The sequence below is a fragment of the Typopeltis vanoorti genome, chromosome 23 (assembly GCF_054136105.1).
Source record: "Typopeltis vanoorti isolate ZY-2024b chromosome 23, IOZ_Tvanoo_1.0, whole genome shotgun sequence".
NCBI lineage: Eukaryota > Metazoa > Arthropoda > Arachnida > Uropygi > Thelyphonidae > Typopeltis > Typopeltis vanoorti.
This window is the reverse complement of record NC_143571.1, coordinates 66391520-66407593: the sequence shown is the minus strand read 5'-3', so window position 1 is coordinate 66407593 and position 16074 is coordinate 66391520. Positions and strand designations below refer to the sequence as shown.

The 16074-nt window shown below is 38.3% G+C and overlaps 1 protein-coding gene across 1 annotated transcript in view; it reads left to right on the top strand.

Annotated features, from left to right (window-relative positions):
- Positions 1-559: 559 nt before the first annotated feature.
- The window catches only part of LOC150093923 (homeobox protein PKNOX2-like), a 134239-nt gene continuing 118724 nt past the window's right edge, over positions 560-16074 (top strand). Inside the window, 1 exon segment of the mRNA XM_090412922.1 lies at positions 560-732. Coding sequence (XP_090269048.1) covers positions 560-732 — 173 coding nt within the window.

The window sequence follows — 16074 nt, the reverse complement described above, 5'->3', positions numbered from 1 at the left end:
GCAGAAAGTTAACAGGCACAAACTTAGCTTTATGTGGAGAGTTAACAGCAGAGCCTGTGTAACCAGGCAATTCTTCTGTGAGTGGATGACAGAGGTCTTTGCTCTCACAGTGAAACAGTATCCACAAGAAAAGGGTCTACCTGAGAAAGTTCTTATAATGGACAATGCTCCAGCACATCCACCACAGTTGGAAGAAGATTTGGATGAAGAGTTTAATTTCATCAAAATTAAGTTCTTGCCTCCTAATACCACACCACTCCTACAATCAATGGATCAATATGTTATTTCCAACTTCAAAAAGTTTTATACCAAAGCTCTTTTCCAAAGATGTTTTGAAGTTATCACCGACACAGAATTAACCCTCAGGGAATTCTGGAAGAATCACTTCAATATTCTTCATTGTTTGCATCTTATTAGTCAGGCATGGGAAGATGTTTCTGTGAGAACTCTAAAATCAGTCTGGAAAAAGTTATGGCCTGACTGTGTCCGAGGAACTGCATTGGAAGGACCTGAAAGTGAAATTGACATTGTAGATATAGTTGTCTCCCTGGGCAAGACCATGCATTTGGAAGTTGATGAAGCAGACGTAGAGGAGCACAGCATTGAGCTGACCACTGAAGCATTACAGGAGTTAAGAAGAGAGCAGGAAAGAGAAAGGGATGAGGAGGAAAAGCAAATGTCTTCAGAGGATGAAGAAGATAGCAAAAAAAGGGAACAATTCCAACAAGTGATGTAAAAAAAAAAACTTGCAGCACTGGGGCGAATTGCAAGAATTAGTTAAAATGACATCCAAATCAAGGTGTTGTTTATAGAGTCACCAATATCTTCAATGACAATGTCATTAATCACTTTAGAAGGGTATTAAGGAAACGACAGATTCAGTCAACGTTGGATAGGTTTTTTAAACCTCTCTCACCTAAGAGACAAAAAAGAAGCAACCGATGACAGCAAATCAAACTCCTGAACCACAAAACCAGCCACAAGAAAATTGATTTTTTTTTACAATTTAATGGAAGATAATTTTCATACTAATCATGTAAAACTAAAAGATTTCATAAATAAAAATTAATATGTAATGGTATACAAAATGCATATTTATAGTGTAAAAATGCTCCTTCTCACTCCTCCATTTCTTTGCATTTTCTTCATTTAGTTGAGAATAGTTATTTATTTTTTTGGATTTTTTTTTTTTTTTTTTTTTTTTTTTAAATTTTTGAATCTGGGAACGGATTAATTGATTTCCCATAAGATATAATGGAAAATTGGGTTTCGAGATATGAACCACAGTCAGGAACGAGTTAAGCTCGTAAGTTGAGGTATCACCGTACCTTACTGTCTTTCCATTCCCTTGGAACCTTGCCAGAGCAAACATTTCGATTAAACAACTTCATCAGTGGTGCTGCCAGTTCTCTTGTACATTTTCATAACACATGGACCTATACAATCCAGTCCCACTGCTATATTCACATTGATATTTTTCAATATGCTCCTGTTTGAGCACCTCCTGTTTGTCTACCTCAATTCTCATGTCAGTCTCCATCACATCAGAAACTGCAAAATCTCCACTTGAATCTCCATCTCCACTCAGCAACCCAACTATTTCTTCTACTTCTGTCACCAGCCTTCCTACCACCAGCATTGATTAAACTTTCCATAATAATTTTCCTCTTACTTGCTACATAGTGAAAAAAACCCAAAAAACTTTTGATTAGTTTGTCCTTTCTTACCATACTAGTCATCCTTCTTGCCTGCACTTTGCACTATTCATGAACATACTGGTCACCTGTTTTTTTTTGTTTCCTCCACTTTTTTTTTTTTTTTTTTTCATCTTTATATCTGTACTCATCCACTTTACTCCACTTGGTTTATCCTTCTATGAGTATGCAGTCTGACTATGCTTCTCTCATGTCACTTCTCAAGCCATGGTATCTCCCAGATGCTTTCTAAGTTTGTCATAATTACCAGCTTTATATTTCAACATAAACTCTTTCTTGACAGAGAATTCCACATGTTTGGCAATCTTCGAGAATAAGACTATGGTCGCCCTCCTGACTGGAGGCAGAGTTGTCTACCTTGGTTATGGATACATCTTCTGCTGCTATTATCAGATCTAGCACTTTCAAACCCCTGGTCTCGTCCATGACATGGTGTTTCAGGTAATTATTCCATAATAAATGTACACATTTTGCTTCCATCTTGCCCTCTCTCTCTCTCCCCCTCCCTCCCTCTAGTCTGTCTCTATAGTTTCAAAAGTCCACCATAATAATTGCTCTGCTGCATGCATTCATTGTGCTTATCTGCCTCAGCAACCAACAGTATATTTTGTCCTGTTGGCCTTTATCTTGCGATAGCCTCAAATGAACCATCTCCCCCACACCTAAAATACTCCTTAACATTTATTTTGTTGGCTGTCATCAGCAATAATCCACATCCTGTTCTATTCCATCCTTTCTTCCTGAAAGTACACTATGCTTTACATTCTATCCCTGTAACCATATCAGTTTCTGTCAGCCAGATCTTCTGATGCTTATAATTTTTAGCCACATCAAGCTGACCAACACCAAAACCTCTTGTTTTTTTTTTTTCTGATACTTCTTTTATTCATATATATGCATTTCACCATCCTATTAGAGCCACAGTTGCCCTTGCAAAACCTGTGAAACTGTATTCTTCTTCTCCTTCTTATTTGGCATTACAGTCCCATGTAGCCTTGGCCTCCTATTTTTGGGTTTCATAACTCACTATGAGGTGGGATCGTTACCCCCATGCTCAGCCATGTGTAATTGTCTGTGAAGCATTGTGTTCTTAAGACCGCTTTGTCTGCTTTGTGGGAGGAAAACCCTGCAGGCCATGCCCAAGACCAGCTAACTTGGCTATGTCTCAGAAAGATCCTTAAGCTCCTCACGTCGATGACAAGAATCGAATGCAGGACACTCCTTTCCCAGGCACATGTTTGCGGAGCACGTAACCACTTGGCTAACTATGCAGATGTGAAACTGTATTCAGTATTGCATAATTGTGTCTGTACATACTCATTTGTCTTAGGGTTGTCTGAATCCACACTTGACTGGCAACTTAACTTTCTCTCGTTCCTCCTACCTGATTTTACACTTCCAGCCTCTCACTTAACAATACTCCCTTCAAATATGTAACTCCAAAACCATTCAAATGCAGTTCATTAAGCCTATACAAGTCCTTTTTTTTTCCATTAAATTCACTCCATGTATCCATAAACTGTGCACACCATTCCTCTTGCACAATCTTCTCATTGATTCATTAGCAATCATGTCCCTCCCTTCTCAAATCACTCCTATCATACTGATGCAGCAGTCTCACATTCTTTACTTTCTGACTCTTCTTTTTTGCTTCTATTGGCAACTCATTCATATCTTCTCTCATTTTACAAATCATACTAGATTATCAATACTATCTTTCAGCAGCATAACAGCAGATTCACATGTTCATAATCTCTTGCTGCTCACCACAGTTCATTATCATATATCAGTTTATTATTCAGTATCATATCATATATTGGAGAAATTACTGAGGGACCATATGCAGCGTTAGGTAGGTGAGGGTAATGTTATATGTGAGAGTCAACATGGATTTGTTAAGGGGTGCTCTTGCTTTAGTAATGTCATTGCCTTTTATAATAAACTGACGAGCAGTTGATAAGAGAAAGGCATATGTGCCATGTTTTTTGGATTTTGCAAAGGCATTTGACAGGCTGCCACATGATATCCTCCTGCAATCCACTAACATTGTCAGTGGATTACAGGGGGATATTCAGTTGTTTGCAGATGAGGTGAAGCTGGGAAGGGTTATTAGTAATACTGCAGATGTGGCAGTCCTGCAAGAGGACTTGAATAAACTAGACATATGGGAAAATGAATGGGGATGACAGTTTAATATCAAGTCTTGGAAGTTTGGGATGCATTGATGGGAGGCTGCATACTCGATGAATCTTTTGACTCCATAGAGGCCTGAATAATAATAATAATAATAATGTGCTTATTTATGATATTAAAGTTGGCTGACAGTGCAAGTACATTTATCACAATCCAACAGGCAGTCCTGAGGAGCAGTACTGGAGACAAGAGATCTGGGGGTGATGATTGATAGAAACCTGAAATTCAGGGACCATATTGCAAAGGTGGTGAAGGTAACCCAGAGGATTGCTGCAATACTGAAAAGGATGCTGACCTGCAGAGTTAAGAGTTATCATTCCATTGTATAAGACCCTGATCAGACCAAACTTAGACTATTGTTCTCAAATTTGGTTCTTTGTTATCAGGCAGATAACAAAGATGGTTTCAGGACTGCACAATGTTGTTATGAGGATCGGCTGATAGAATGTGGACTGCAGAGTTTGGTAGACAGAAGAAGGAGAGGTGATACGATTGAGACTTTTGAACTGTTGAGAGGTAGTTACAGGGTTGACACTGGGGAGTTCTTTCGCTTGGTGGAATAGCAGGAAGGAGCGATGACATCCCTGGAAGTTATGAGCAAGAGGAGTGGTTTCTTTTGCATGGTGGGTGGTTGAACCGTAGAATGCATTGCCTGATAGCATGGTGAGAGCAAAAACAGTCAATGAGTTCAAGGTGTGTTATGATAGACTTTGTGTTTCCTAGGATGGACATCCCACGATGAGTCTTTTGACTCCATGGAGGCCTGAATAATAATAATGTGCATATGATATTAAAGTTGGCTGACAGTGCAAGTCCATTTACCACAATCCAACATCCTGAATTAACCAACCACTTTGTCTAATACCCATTCAAATTTTGACAAAACAGCATTATAATCAACCGACAACAAAATAAGGAAGTTTCTAGTAAGACAATAATCTGTCCCAATAAAACTACTAAAAAGTCTGTCATATACAACTCTAACATTTCAGACATTTCAAACCAAATGCTCCACACAGCCAATAAAATTATATTACATTTTACCTCATCACTATATTGCTCAAACTATATTGCTGCACTTCACTACCTTGCGATCTAATGGGTTTGTGAAGGGCAGGTCTTGTTTAGCAATCTGCTTATGTTTTATGATAAGGTGACTAATGTGCTAGATAAGGGAGAATCATATAGAGTGATATTCTTGAACTTTGCAGAAGCGTTTGATAAATTACCACATGATAAATTGGTGTACAAGCCACAGAGCATAGGGTAGATTATATTGGTTAGATGGATCAGAGATTGGCTCTCTAAGCGATACCGGCAAGTTGTGTATGATGAATCAGTGTCTCAAAAAAGGAAGGTGACCAGTGGCATGCCTCAGGGTTCTGTTCTTGGACCCCTGCTGTTTAACTTATTTGTTAATGATATTTCATGTGGATTGACTGGAGATCTTCAAATGTGTGCCAATGATGCAAAGTTAGGTAGAAATATGAGGAATAGTGAAGATTTGAATAACTTTTAGCTTTGACAAATGAGTGGGGCTTCAGTTTTAATATTAATAAATGCAAGGTGCACTTTGGGATACAGAGATATAAGGCTACATACTGTATTGGTGGAGCCGACTTCAAGAAGTAAATGAGATTCGGGATCTTGAAGTGATGGTAGAAAATGAACTGAAGTTCCAAGGGCACATCGCGAGTATTGCATGTAGGGATAAGGAGGTGGTGGTGCTTCTATATAAGGCATTAGTCAGACCACATATGGACTATTGTGCTCAGATTTGGTCACCTAGTTTTCATTGTGATGTGGAAAAAATAGAAAGTCCATAGACAAATGATCAAAGTGATATCAGGACTCTGAAATGTCTGTTATGAAGAGCATTTGAAGGAATGTGAATTACAGAGGTTGGTGGAAAGAAGGAAAAGAGATGTGATAGAGACCTTCAAGTCATTTAAGGGATTTTATCAGATTAATACAGAAGGAATTATATATAAAAAAAGAGTAGGTGTTAAGATGGGAAGAATGAGAGACCATTCCTAGAAGTTGTATAAAGATGTGGTGAAGAAGGATGTAAGGAGTAGATTTTTTGCATAGAGAGTTGTTGGTGAGTGGAATGCATTGCCAGAGTGCATTGTGAATGCAGGTAATGTGAACTTCATTAACTTCCAAGTTGATTACAATAGACATGTTGCTGCTTGAGTCGGCCTCACATGAGTTTGTTGACTCCATGGAGGTTACTAAAATAATAATAATAATATATTGGCTGCAACCTACTACTATACATATCACTAGGAGTGTGCGTGTATGTGTGTGATTGGAATGCATTGCCAGAGGATGTGGTGAGTGCAGAGACAGTGAATGCATTTAAAGAATAGTATGATGGAGCTGGGTATGAGTGTGACCTCGTGTGATGAGTATTTTGACTCCATGGAGATCTGGGGATAATAAATAATAAATCTATAGTCTTTTTAACTTGGCTTGAAGTCTAGGAGATGGCTGAACCACCTCCTCACTAAGTGTTTATTTTTTAAATATTTTTTTCCTTCCTCATTCTCTGCTCCCCCTTCCTCTATCCCCTTCATTGTTTCCTCCTCTTGTTACATTTCTATGCCATCAGTTTTCTTTCCTGATTTGAAGTCTTTCACTGTTATCTTCCTAATTTTTTTCACTTAGCATTTCTAATTCCAATAACCAGGAAAAAATGATATATTGAGGGGAAAGTCAAGTGGGGAATGGTGAGAATGTGTGTAAGTTCAGCTATCCTATGTTAATGTGAATAATGATATGAATGTCATTGAACATGACTATGTATTTTGCAAAGGTATAGAAATGTACACTTTTGGTTTGGACTTAATCTGCTGCATGAAAAGAGAAAGGTGACCAACTGGGATGATGGGATTTTAGATCTAAGTATAAGACAAAGCCAGGCGGTCATTTGTTGTCTATACACAAATGCAAGGAACACCAAGAACAAAGGGATGAGTTTGTTTCTTTGGTGTTCCTTGAAAAAGTGAAGCAGTATCTCAATATATCTGTAGAGCTTGAAGAACAAATAGGATGGGAGGGAAATGGATGTTTAGACAGGATGTTTAGACCATATCAGACTTGTGAGATCAGACTTATTCAGGACCATCCTGTGCAGTAGCATATTTTGCCGCCCCTTATTTTTTGTATAGTTTATGCTAATTTTGCTGCCCCGTGCAAATGCACATTCTGTACCATCGGTAGAGCTGGCCCTGGACTTATTAATGAGAGATCCATAAGAAGAAGATGTGGAAGGAATGCCATGAGAATAAGAGTGTGTGTGTGTTGGGGGGGGGGAGGTTATGAAATATATAAAGCACATGTTAGAAAAAGTTACAAATTGTGCAGAAAGCTAAATCAGGGTACGAAAAGAAATTGGCTGTGCAGACTAAAGGCAATCCAAAAGAATTTTGTTATTTCTGCAAGTAAAAGAATGAAGAAGAACTTTACTGAATGCAGACAGTATTCTTGTGCCAGAAGCTGATGAGATTGTTCATTTAATGAGTGCTCACTTTGCTAAGATATATAAACCAGGATATATCTTAGCATTTAATGGGTGCTCACTATGCTAAGATATATCAAGAAGGTAGAGGTAGGCAAGACAGGATATTTAGTGGGGTGTTGCTACAGACCCAGGAGCACAGAGTATGGGGACCAGGAGATGTTTAGACAGCTAAGTTTGGCAAGTGCAAGAAGAATGATTGTTATGGGAGATTTTAACTACAGCAGTATAAATTGGAGAGAGGAAGATGCATGTAGCAATAGGGGAATGGAATTTCTAGAATTCTTGAGGAACAAATGTCTTAGGCAACATGTAAGAGGGAACAAGAGGTTCAAAAATTTTGGATTTGGTTATAGCATCAGAAGAGTTGATAATAACTGAGATGACATCTCTCCCACCAGTTGGAGAGAGTGACCATATGGTTTTGACTTGGAAAATGATTAGACATGCAAGAGTATCAAAGAGACGGGAACTTATGTGGAATTATAATGCAGGTGATTATACTAGTCTTAGACGACAACTTCGGGAAGTTTCATGGAGGGAGGAATTGGAAGGCCAGGATATCATTAGTGCGTGGGAAATTGTGAAAGAATATTTGTTAGCAGCAATGGTAAGTTGTATACCACGAGTGAAGAAGAGGACACAATTTGGAGTAAAGTGGATGACAAACAATATTAAACAGGAAATGCATGCGAAAAAGAGGCTATGGAAGAGATATAAGGAGACAGGTGAAGAGAAGATGGATGAAGAATATAAGACACAGGCCAGAAGAGTGACTTGTGTGGTAAGGAAAGCGAAACTGGAATATGAGAGGAGAGTGGCTCTAAGATCCAAAGAAATTCCTAGAGAATTTTTTAGCTATGTGGCCAGTAGGAGGAGAAATGACTGTGGAAGAATGATATTGTGGGATAAAAATGGGAATAGAGTGACTGATGCACAGGACATAGTGGAATTGTTCAATGACCACTTTATTGGAGTATTTCATCCTAGAGATGTCAGTTTTAATGCTAGAGGGATAGGGCTGGTTCAAGGTTTAGAGGTACAGGAGGAGAGTGTGTTTCAGATACTGAGTACTCTGGATGTCAATAAAGCTTTGGGACTGGATGGTATTTCACCACGAGTTTTGAGAGAATGTGCTAGGGAACTGACAGTGCCTTTAACCTTTTCAGTGGAAGTCTGGCTTTTCAGTGAAAGTCTAGCTTTGGCAAAGGTGCCCAGAGAATGGAAGGAAGGTAAGATAGTGCCATTGCATAAGGGTGGTAGCAGACTGGAAGTGTCTAATTATAGACCAGTTTGTGTGTCATCAGTAGTTGTTAAGATCTTGGAGAAAGTAGTGAGGGACCGTATACAGCACTGGGCAGATGAGGGTAATGTTATCTGTGAGAGTCAACATGGATTTGTGAAAGGGCGCTCTTGTTTTAGCAATATGCTAGCCTTTTATAATAAAGTTATAAGAACATCAGATGATTGCATATACTGCAATTTTCCTAGACTTAGCGAAAGCATTTGACAGGGTGCCACATGATAAGCTGATATTTAAGTTGCAGCACATGGGTCTGGATGTCAGATTGGTCAACTGGATTCAGGATTGGCTGTCTGATAGGTATCAGAGAGTTGTGTATGGTGGAGCAGTTTCCAGGAGGCAGAGGGTTACAAGTGGGGTCCCACAAGGCTCAGTACTAGGACCTATATTGTTTAACCTTTATATCAATGACATTGCCAGTGGATTGCAAGGAGATATTCAGTTGTTTGTGGATGATGCGAAGCTGGGAAGGATTATTAGTATTAGTGCAGATGGGGTAGCCCTGCAAGAGGATTTGAATAAGCTAGATAGATGGACAAATGAATGGAGGTGTCAGTTTAATGCAGCAAAATGTAAGGTCTTGAGGTTTGGGAAACATCGATGGGATGCTGCATACTCTATGGGAGGAGTTATACTGGAGGAAGTAGGGGAGACGAGATCTGGGGTTGATGATTGATAGAAACCTGAGGATTGCTGCAATTATGAGAAGGACACTGACCTGCAGAGATAAGAGGGTTATCATTCCGTTGTATAAGTCTCTGATCAGACGACACTTGGACTATTGTTCTCAGATTTGGTCCCCAGGATTTGAAGGGGATAAATTAACTGTGGAAAGGATACAAAGACGGATGACAAAGATGGTTTTAGGACTGTACAAGGATAGTTATGAGGATCGGCTGAGGGAATGTGGACTGCAGAGTTTGGTGGATGGAAGAAGGAGAGGTGATATGATTGAGAATTTTAAACTGTTGAGAGGTGGTTACAGGGTTGACACTGGGGAGTTCTTTCGCTTGGTTGAACAGCGGGAGGGAGTGATGACAAGAGGCCATCCCTGGAAGTTATGAAAGGAAACTGTGAGCAAGAGTGTGAGGAGTGCTTTCTTTGCATGGAGGGTGGTTGAACCATGGAATGTATTGCCTGATGGAGTGGTGAGAGTGAGAACGGTCAATGAGTTTAAGAAGTGGTATGATAGACTTTGTGTTTCTTAGGGGGGCCCTCCCCTCGATGAGTCTTGACAGACTTTATGTTCTTAGGAAGGACCTCCCACGATGAGTCTTTTGACTCCATGGAGGCCTGAATAATAATAATAATAATAATAATAATATCAACTACTACTACTACATTAGAAGAGATAGAATTGCATGAGAATGAAGGTGAAGAGCTGTTATATAATCTGGATTAGAATTCAGAAATATCATCAGATGGGATATCAGTACATGTGCTAAAGTAATGTTGAACCAAACTGGCTAGACCCCTGAAATTATACATGTTTGTATAATTTGAGTATCAGCTCAGGAAAGATACCATACCACAGGAATGGAAAGAATGTATCATATTTCAGTTGTACAGGGCAGTGTTAAAACCAGTGTATCTAACTATTGACATATCAATATCTCTTGAGGGGTGGTGAAGATTTTAGAGAAGTTGGTGAGAACTTGCATACAGAAATAGGCTGATAACTGGGGAATATGGGATTGAAATATAAACTGTTAACTTGGATAAATTGGATGGCTAATGAACAGGTATCAGAAAGTTGTATATGGTGGGTGTGAATCTGCTAGATTTAAGGTAACCAGTGGTGTACCCCAGGATCAATGTTTAAACCATTATTGTTCAAGCTGATTTTATTATTATTGTCTTTTTCACCTTCATGGAGTCACAAGACTCATCGTGGGAGGTCAACACTAGTCAATACAGTCTGTTGTTCCACTCCTTAAACAAATTCACCATTTGCACATCTCTCAGGCAATGCATTCCATGCTTCTACCATTCTCCATACAAGAAAAAACTTACTTCTTACACTTTAACTCACTGTTTCCTTTTGTAACTTCTAGAGATGGCCACTTATCCATGTTCCTTTCCCTCATTCTACCATATGAAAAATCTCAAGAATTATAAAACTGGAGGAATAGTTTTTCATGTAAAAACTATTAAATAAAGTTTTTACATGAAATTTACAATAAAATTATTAATATTATGACACCTCCAAAGACTCATCGAGGGAGGGCACCTACTCTACAACTCTCCGTGTCTACCCTTTATTAATGTAAAATTTTTGCCTAAGTATCATAGGCATCATCAGTACAAGATCACAGAATGACAATTAAACAATAACAGACAATTCTAAAAGTGCCACCTACTGTAAGTAGCTAATGTGAGATAACTATAAAAGGTCAATAACTTCCTAACTTATTTGAAAAAAAAAAAATTAATATATATTTAGACAAAATAAAGTTAGTACTTTTTTTAAATCAGCTAATCTTTCCTATCTCCCACAAAGGGATAAACATAGATCAGATCTGTTTAAGTTTCACATGTTTCTTTATAAAGCCATTCTGTGAGGAAATGACTTTTATGAACTCTTGTCTTGTTCCAGTGAACTGTATATATGTTTAGTGTCGATAGCATGCTCTGCAAGTCCAGATTATTCAGGCTTGTATTTTCTATAACACTCTTATTCTTCTAGCCCAATAAAAGCAGATCTTTCTGTTGTCCAAAATAACCCACAAGCGCAAGGAATCTGGTAGATGCCTGGATAATTGAGAGGTGGAAGCTTATCCTTAGGAGAGTGAGAAAGGTGGAAATTTTTCTGATGGGGCAGAAGGCAACAAAAATATTCAGTGGTTTTAAAATTATTGCTATGCATTCACTAATGCCATGCACATAAGGGATAGGAATTAGGGTTATTTCTTCTGTATTTGAAGAGGTAGAAATACCATAACTGTTAAAAGCTATTTTGATGAAAGAATCCTTAAAATCATTAGATAAAAATGTGGAATTAATATGTTGTAATTCTTTCTGTAACAGTTCGTCTAAACAACATAACGAATGGCCAGTGTACTAATGTTTTAATAGTTCCAGCCTTTTGACTAGGATGGTGAAGATGAACTATTACAGAAAGAATATGCAGAAAGAATACCCTCAGTAATACACAAATCACCAACAAAATCTGATCTCTTTGCTTGGACTAATGTTTACCTTCAGTCTTTCCTGGCATAAGCACATCACATCAGTAGCCTTTTCAGCATCCAAGAAACTTGGCATTCTCTTTCATTAACAAGAGTATTTTATACCCAACCAACTCTAACTATTTGGAAATCCCAAATCCACCAATGTTTAGAATGCTGCTCACGTGTTTGGGGTGGTGCACCTAAAACTTCCCTTAAATTCCTTGATGCTGTCCAGACGCAAGAAATTAGGCTCATAGATGATCCCTCTCTTACAGATTCACTTGAACCTCTATCTCACAGGTGCAGTGTTTCAGCACTGTCTATTCTACAGGTACTTCCATGGTCACTGCTCCAGTGAATTTTGAACTATCATCCTCCGCTTTCTGTTGCACTTGTTAATACAAGAGTTGCACAGCATCCGTATACTGTGAAATTGCAAGCACACCGAACCCACTTCTCTTCTTCCCTTTTTATTCCATCTCTATGCTCTGGAGCAGCCTTCCTCATGAAGTATTATCAAACAACTACAACCTGCAACTCTTCAAAGATAAAAAACATCAGTAAACTTCTATCTCAGTCATCATCTGCAATCCACACACAGCACTGATGTTCTTATAGGTCCCTCTACTTGGGTATGGGATCAATCTTAAAAAAAAAAAAAAATAAAATCTAAACCTGTTTGTTGTAACTTTCAAATGCTTTTAAAAAAATCTAGGAATTTCCCAGGTGGTGCTTAAGGGTCAAAGCTGTATAACTGAGAGGAGACCTCCACATAGCCTTTAAAGGAATGCGGAGAACCGACTAGGGCTTCTGACCTAACATCCAATCCTCAACTTCTTGTGGTGCACCCTGTTGGGTATGTACTTGGATACTGAACGAACGAGGATGGGCTGGCAATTTGGGATTTAGCCGACCAAATTGTATTCTTATTGGTTAAACCAAATTAAAAATGATGGTACAACATGACAAAATTTCATGCCGGCTGGGGCGTCGCCCGGTTAAACAAGGCCCACGTTCTTTTCGCCAGGGCAAACAGCAAAAAGTCAGCTACTGGAACAAATCTGAAAACAAACCCCAACTCAACATCACCAGAGTTAAAGGTCGGTACTATCAACGTAAGAAGCCTGAATGGCAAAGAAATGGAGCTAGCTGAGGAATTAGATAAGTACCAGATCGACATAATAGGGGTGACTGAAACAAAAAAGACCAAAACTGGTGAGATCTCTCTGAGCAATAAATACAAATGTTATATTCAGGCAATGACAATCAAGGAAAAGAAGGAGTAGCCATAGTATTCAACACAAAATACGAGGCTAATCTTCTTGAATGGCAGACAGTCTCAAGTAGAGTGATGTGGGCAAACATGAGAATGGGGAACTGGACAATGAGACTTATTTGTGCCTATGGTCCCACAGAAGGTTCTACTAAGGTAGAAGTGGAGGAATTTTTTGAGGCTTTAGAAAAAGCAACTGACACAATGAAAAAGGAAAAGTTGGTCCTTGTTGGGGATCTAAATAGCAGAGTAGAAAATGATTGTGAGACATACAAAAATATTTTGTGAAAATTTGGAGAAAAGAGCAAAGCTAATAATAATGGCAAATATCTGTTGGATTTCTGCTCAGGACATGGACTGGTTATTACTAACACCATATTCCAACATAAAAATGTGCACAAATTCACATGGAGAGAAGAGGCTAGGAATAAGAAAAGTCTCATTGACTATGTTATTGTTGATAGTGATATTTTCTCCCTGATGCAGGACACCAGAGTGTACAGAGGATTTCAAATTGAAAGTGATCACTATTTAGTCTTGAGCAGGATAAAATTGAATTTCATATTGAAAAGAATAACATGTAAGAAAGTTTTAAAGTGAATAAAAGTTGAGCAGCTCTCAGATGTGAACTGTAGACTAAAATACACAAAGATTATTGAAGAAAAAATGAAAGAGTTTGAGAACAGGAATCAAACCTTGGAGATTCAGTGGCAAACTCTGAAGAAAACATTGATTGATTCTGCCAGAGAGGCATGTGGTGAGGTTGTCTGCAAGGATAAAAAAAATCAGAACTCCCTGGTGAACACAGGAAGTTAAAGAGGCAGTGAAGGAAAAGAAGAAGAAAGCATATCAAAAGTTCCTGTCAAATAAGTCAGCTTGTGCTCTTAGAGAATATAGAGACAAATGCAAGAATGCTAAACACTGTGTAAAACTAGCTAAACAAAAATCATGGGAGGACTTTGGCAAGAATATAGAAAATAAATATCAAGAAGGTGGCAAAATATTCTGGAGGTTGTTGAAGAAGCTTAGGAATGGAAGAAAGAGTGCTGTAAAAGGAGTTAGAGATGATAAAGGTGACATGAAAACTGGAGAAAAAGATATCCTTGAAGTATGGAGTAATTACTTTGAAAAACTGCTAAATGAAACAAGCAGCGATGATAGCACAGTGGTAAAAAACACTTACCAGGCATGCAGGCAGGAATACATATCCATACTTGAAGTAGAAAAAGCCATCAAAGGATTGAAATGTGGAAAGGCAGCTGGAGTAGATGATATTCGACCAGAAATGCTGAAGTATGGTGGTATAAGAGTCTTACAGTGGCTGCACTGCATAGTTCAGAAAGCCTGGACAGAGGGACGAATTCCCGATGATTGGAGTAGAGCTCTCATAGTACCCATATATAAAAAGGGAAATAAAGCTGAATTTGAGAATTACAGAGGTATTTCCCTACTGAGTGTTCCTGGCAAAATCTATGCAAGTATACTTGAGAAACGGTTGAGAAGAATTGTGGAAGAAAAGCTTGGTGAAGAACAAGCTGGATTCAGGCCAAACAGAGGCTGTCAGGATCAGATCTTCACTTTACGACAATTAGTTGAAGAAAGCATGGGAATATAACAAAGATCTGTATTTAAGTTTTGTTGATTTGGAAAAGGCATATGATAAGGTTCCAAGAGAGAGAAGCTATTCAATACGCTGCAGTTATATGGTGTCAATGGGGCATTATATCAAGCAATACTTAGTCTTTATTTGAGTTGTAAGTCAGCAGTTAGAATTGAAGGAAGTACAGGAAGATGGTTTAATGTTAAATCTGGTGTGAGACAAGGATGTACATTATCCCCTCTGTTATTCATTATCTATATGGATCACATTATGAAGGAAAGTGGTATTAAACATGATATCAAAATTGGAGATGTTAATGTCAGTGCTTTGCTTTATGTGGATGATGTTATACTTCTAAATAAATCCACTACAAGTCTGCAAGATTCTCTGACTAAATTGAATAGCTGTTGTAATAGATATGGTATGAAGGTCAGCAATAAAAAGACAAAGACAATGAAAATAGGCAGAATCATTGAAAATGTCAACTGTGTTGTGAATGGAGAACCTGTGGAACAAGTAAAACATTTCAGCTACTTAGGCACAATTTTTACTGAAGATGGTAAATTAAATATAGAAATAGACAACAGAATCAGCAAAGCTGGTATGGCGGGAAGTCAATTGAATAAATTCATATGGAATAAGAGAGAAATTAGTCGGAACACTAAATTAGCTGTATACAAGACAGTGTTCAAACCAGTGTTAACTTATGGATCTGAGAGCTGGGTCAGAAGTAAAACACTTGACCAAAGACTAGAGACCGCAGATATGAGAGTCCTGAGAAAGACGTGAACAGATGACATCAATGGCAATATCATATTAAAAATGAGGATATTAGGAAAGAACTTGACATTGTCTGCATCCAGGAATGCATTAGCAGAGCTAATCTCAGGTGGTATGGTCACCTAAACAGAATTCGCGAGGAAAGATTAGCAAAACAAGTGTTCTCTGCCAGGTTGGCAGCAAGACAACCCAGAGGAAGACCAAGATATAGGTGGATTGATACGGTACAAAGTGCCTTAGACGATAGAAATATAAGATCTGATAATGTTGGAGTCTTGACAAGTAACAGACTGATTTGGAGGAAAATTGTAGATAGGAAGTTAGTAATGATATAATTTTTTCATGTGTAGTACTATTATATCCTGTACACCCCTTGTGGGTACATGGCAGGAATATGATGATGAGGAATTTCCCAGTACATGCATTCTCCTCATCAACCAATATTGTTAATTTATCCTAAAATCTGACCAGATTACCAAAACAAGATTCTCCATTAAGAAATCTGTGTTGACATCCA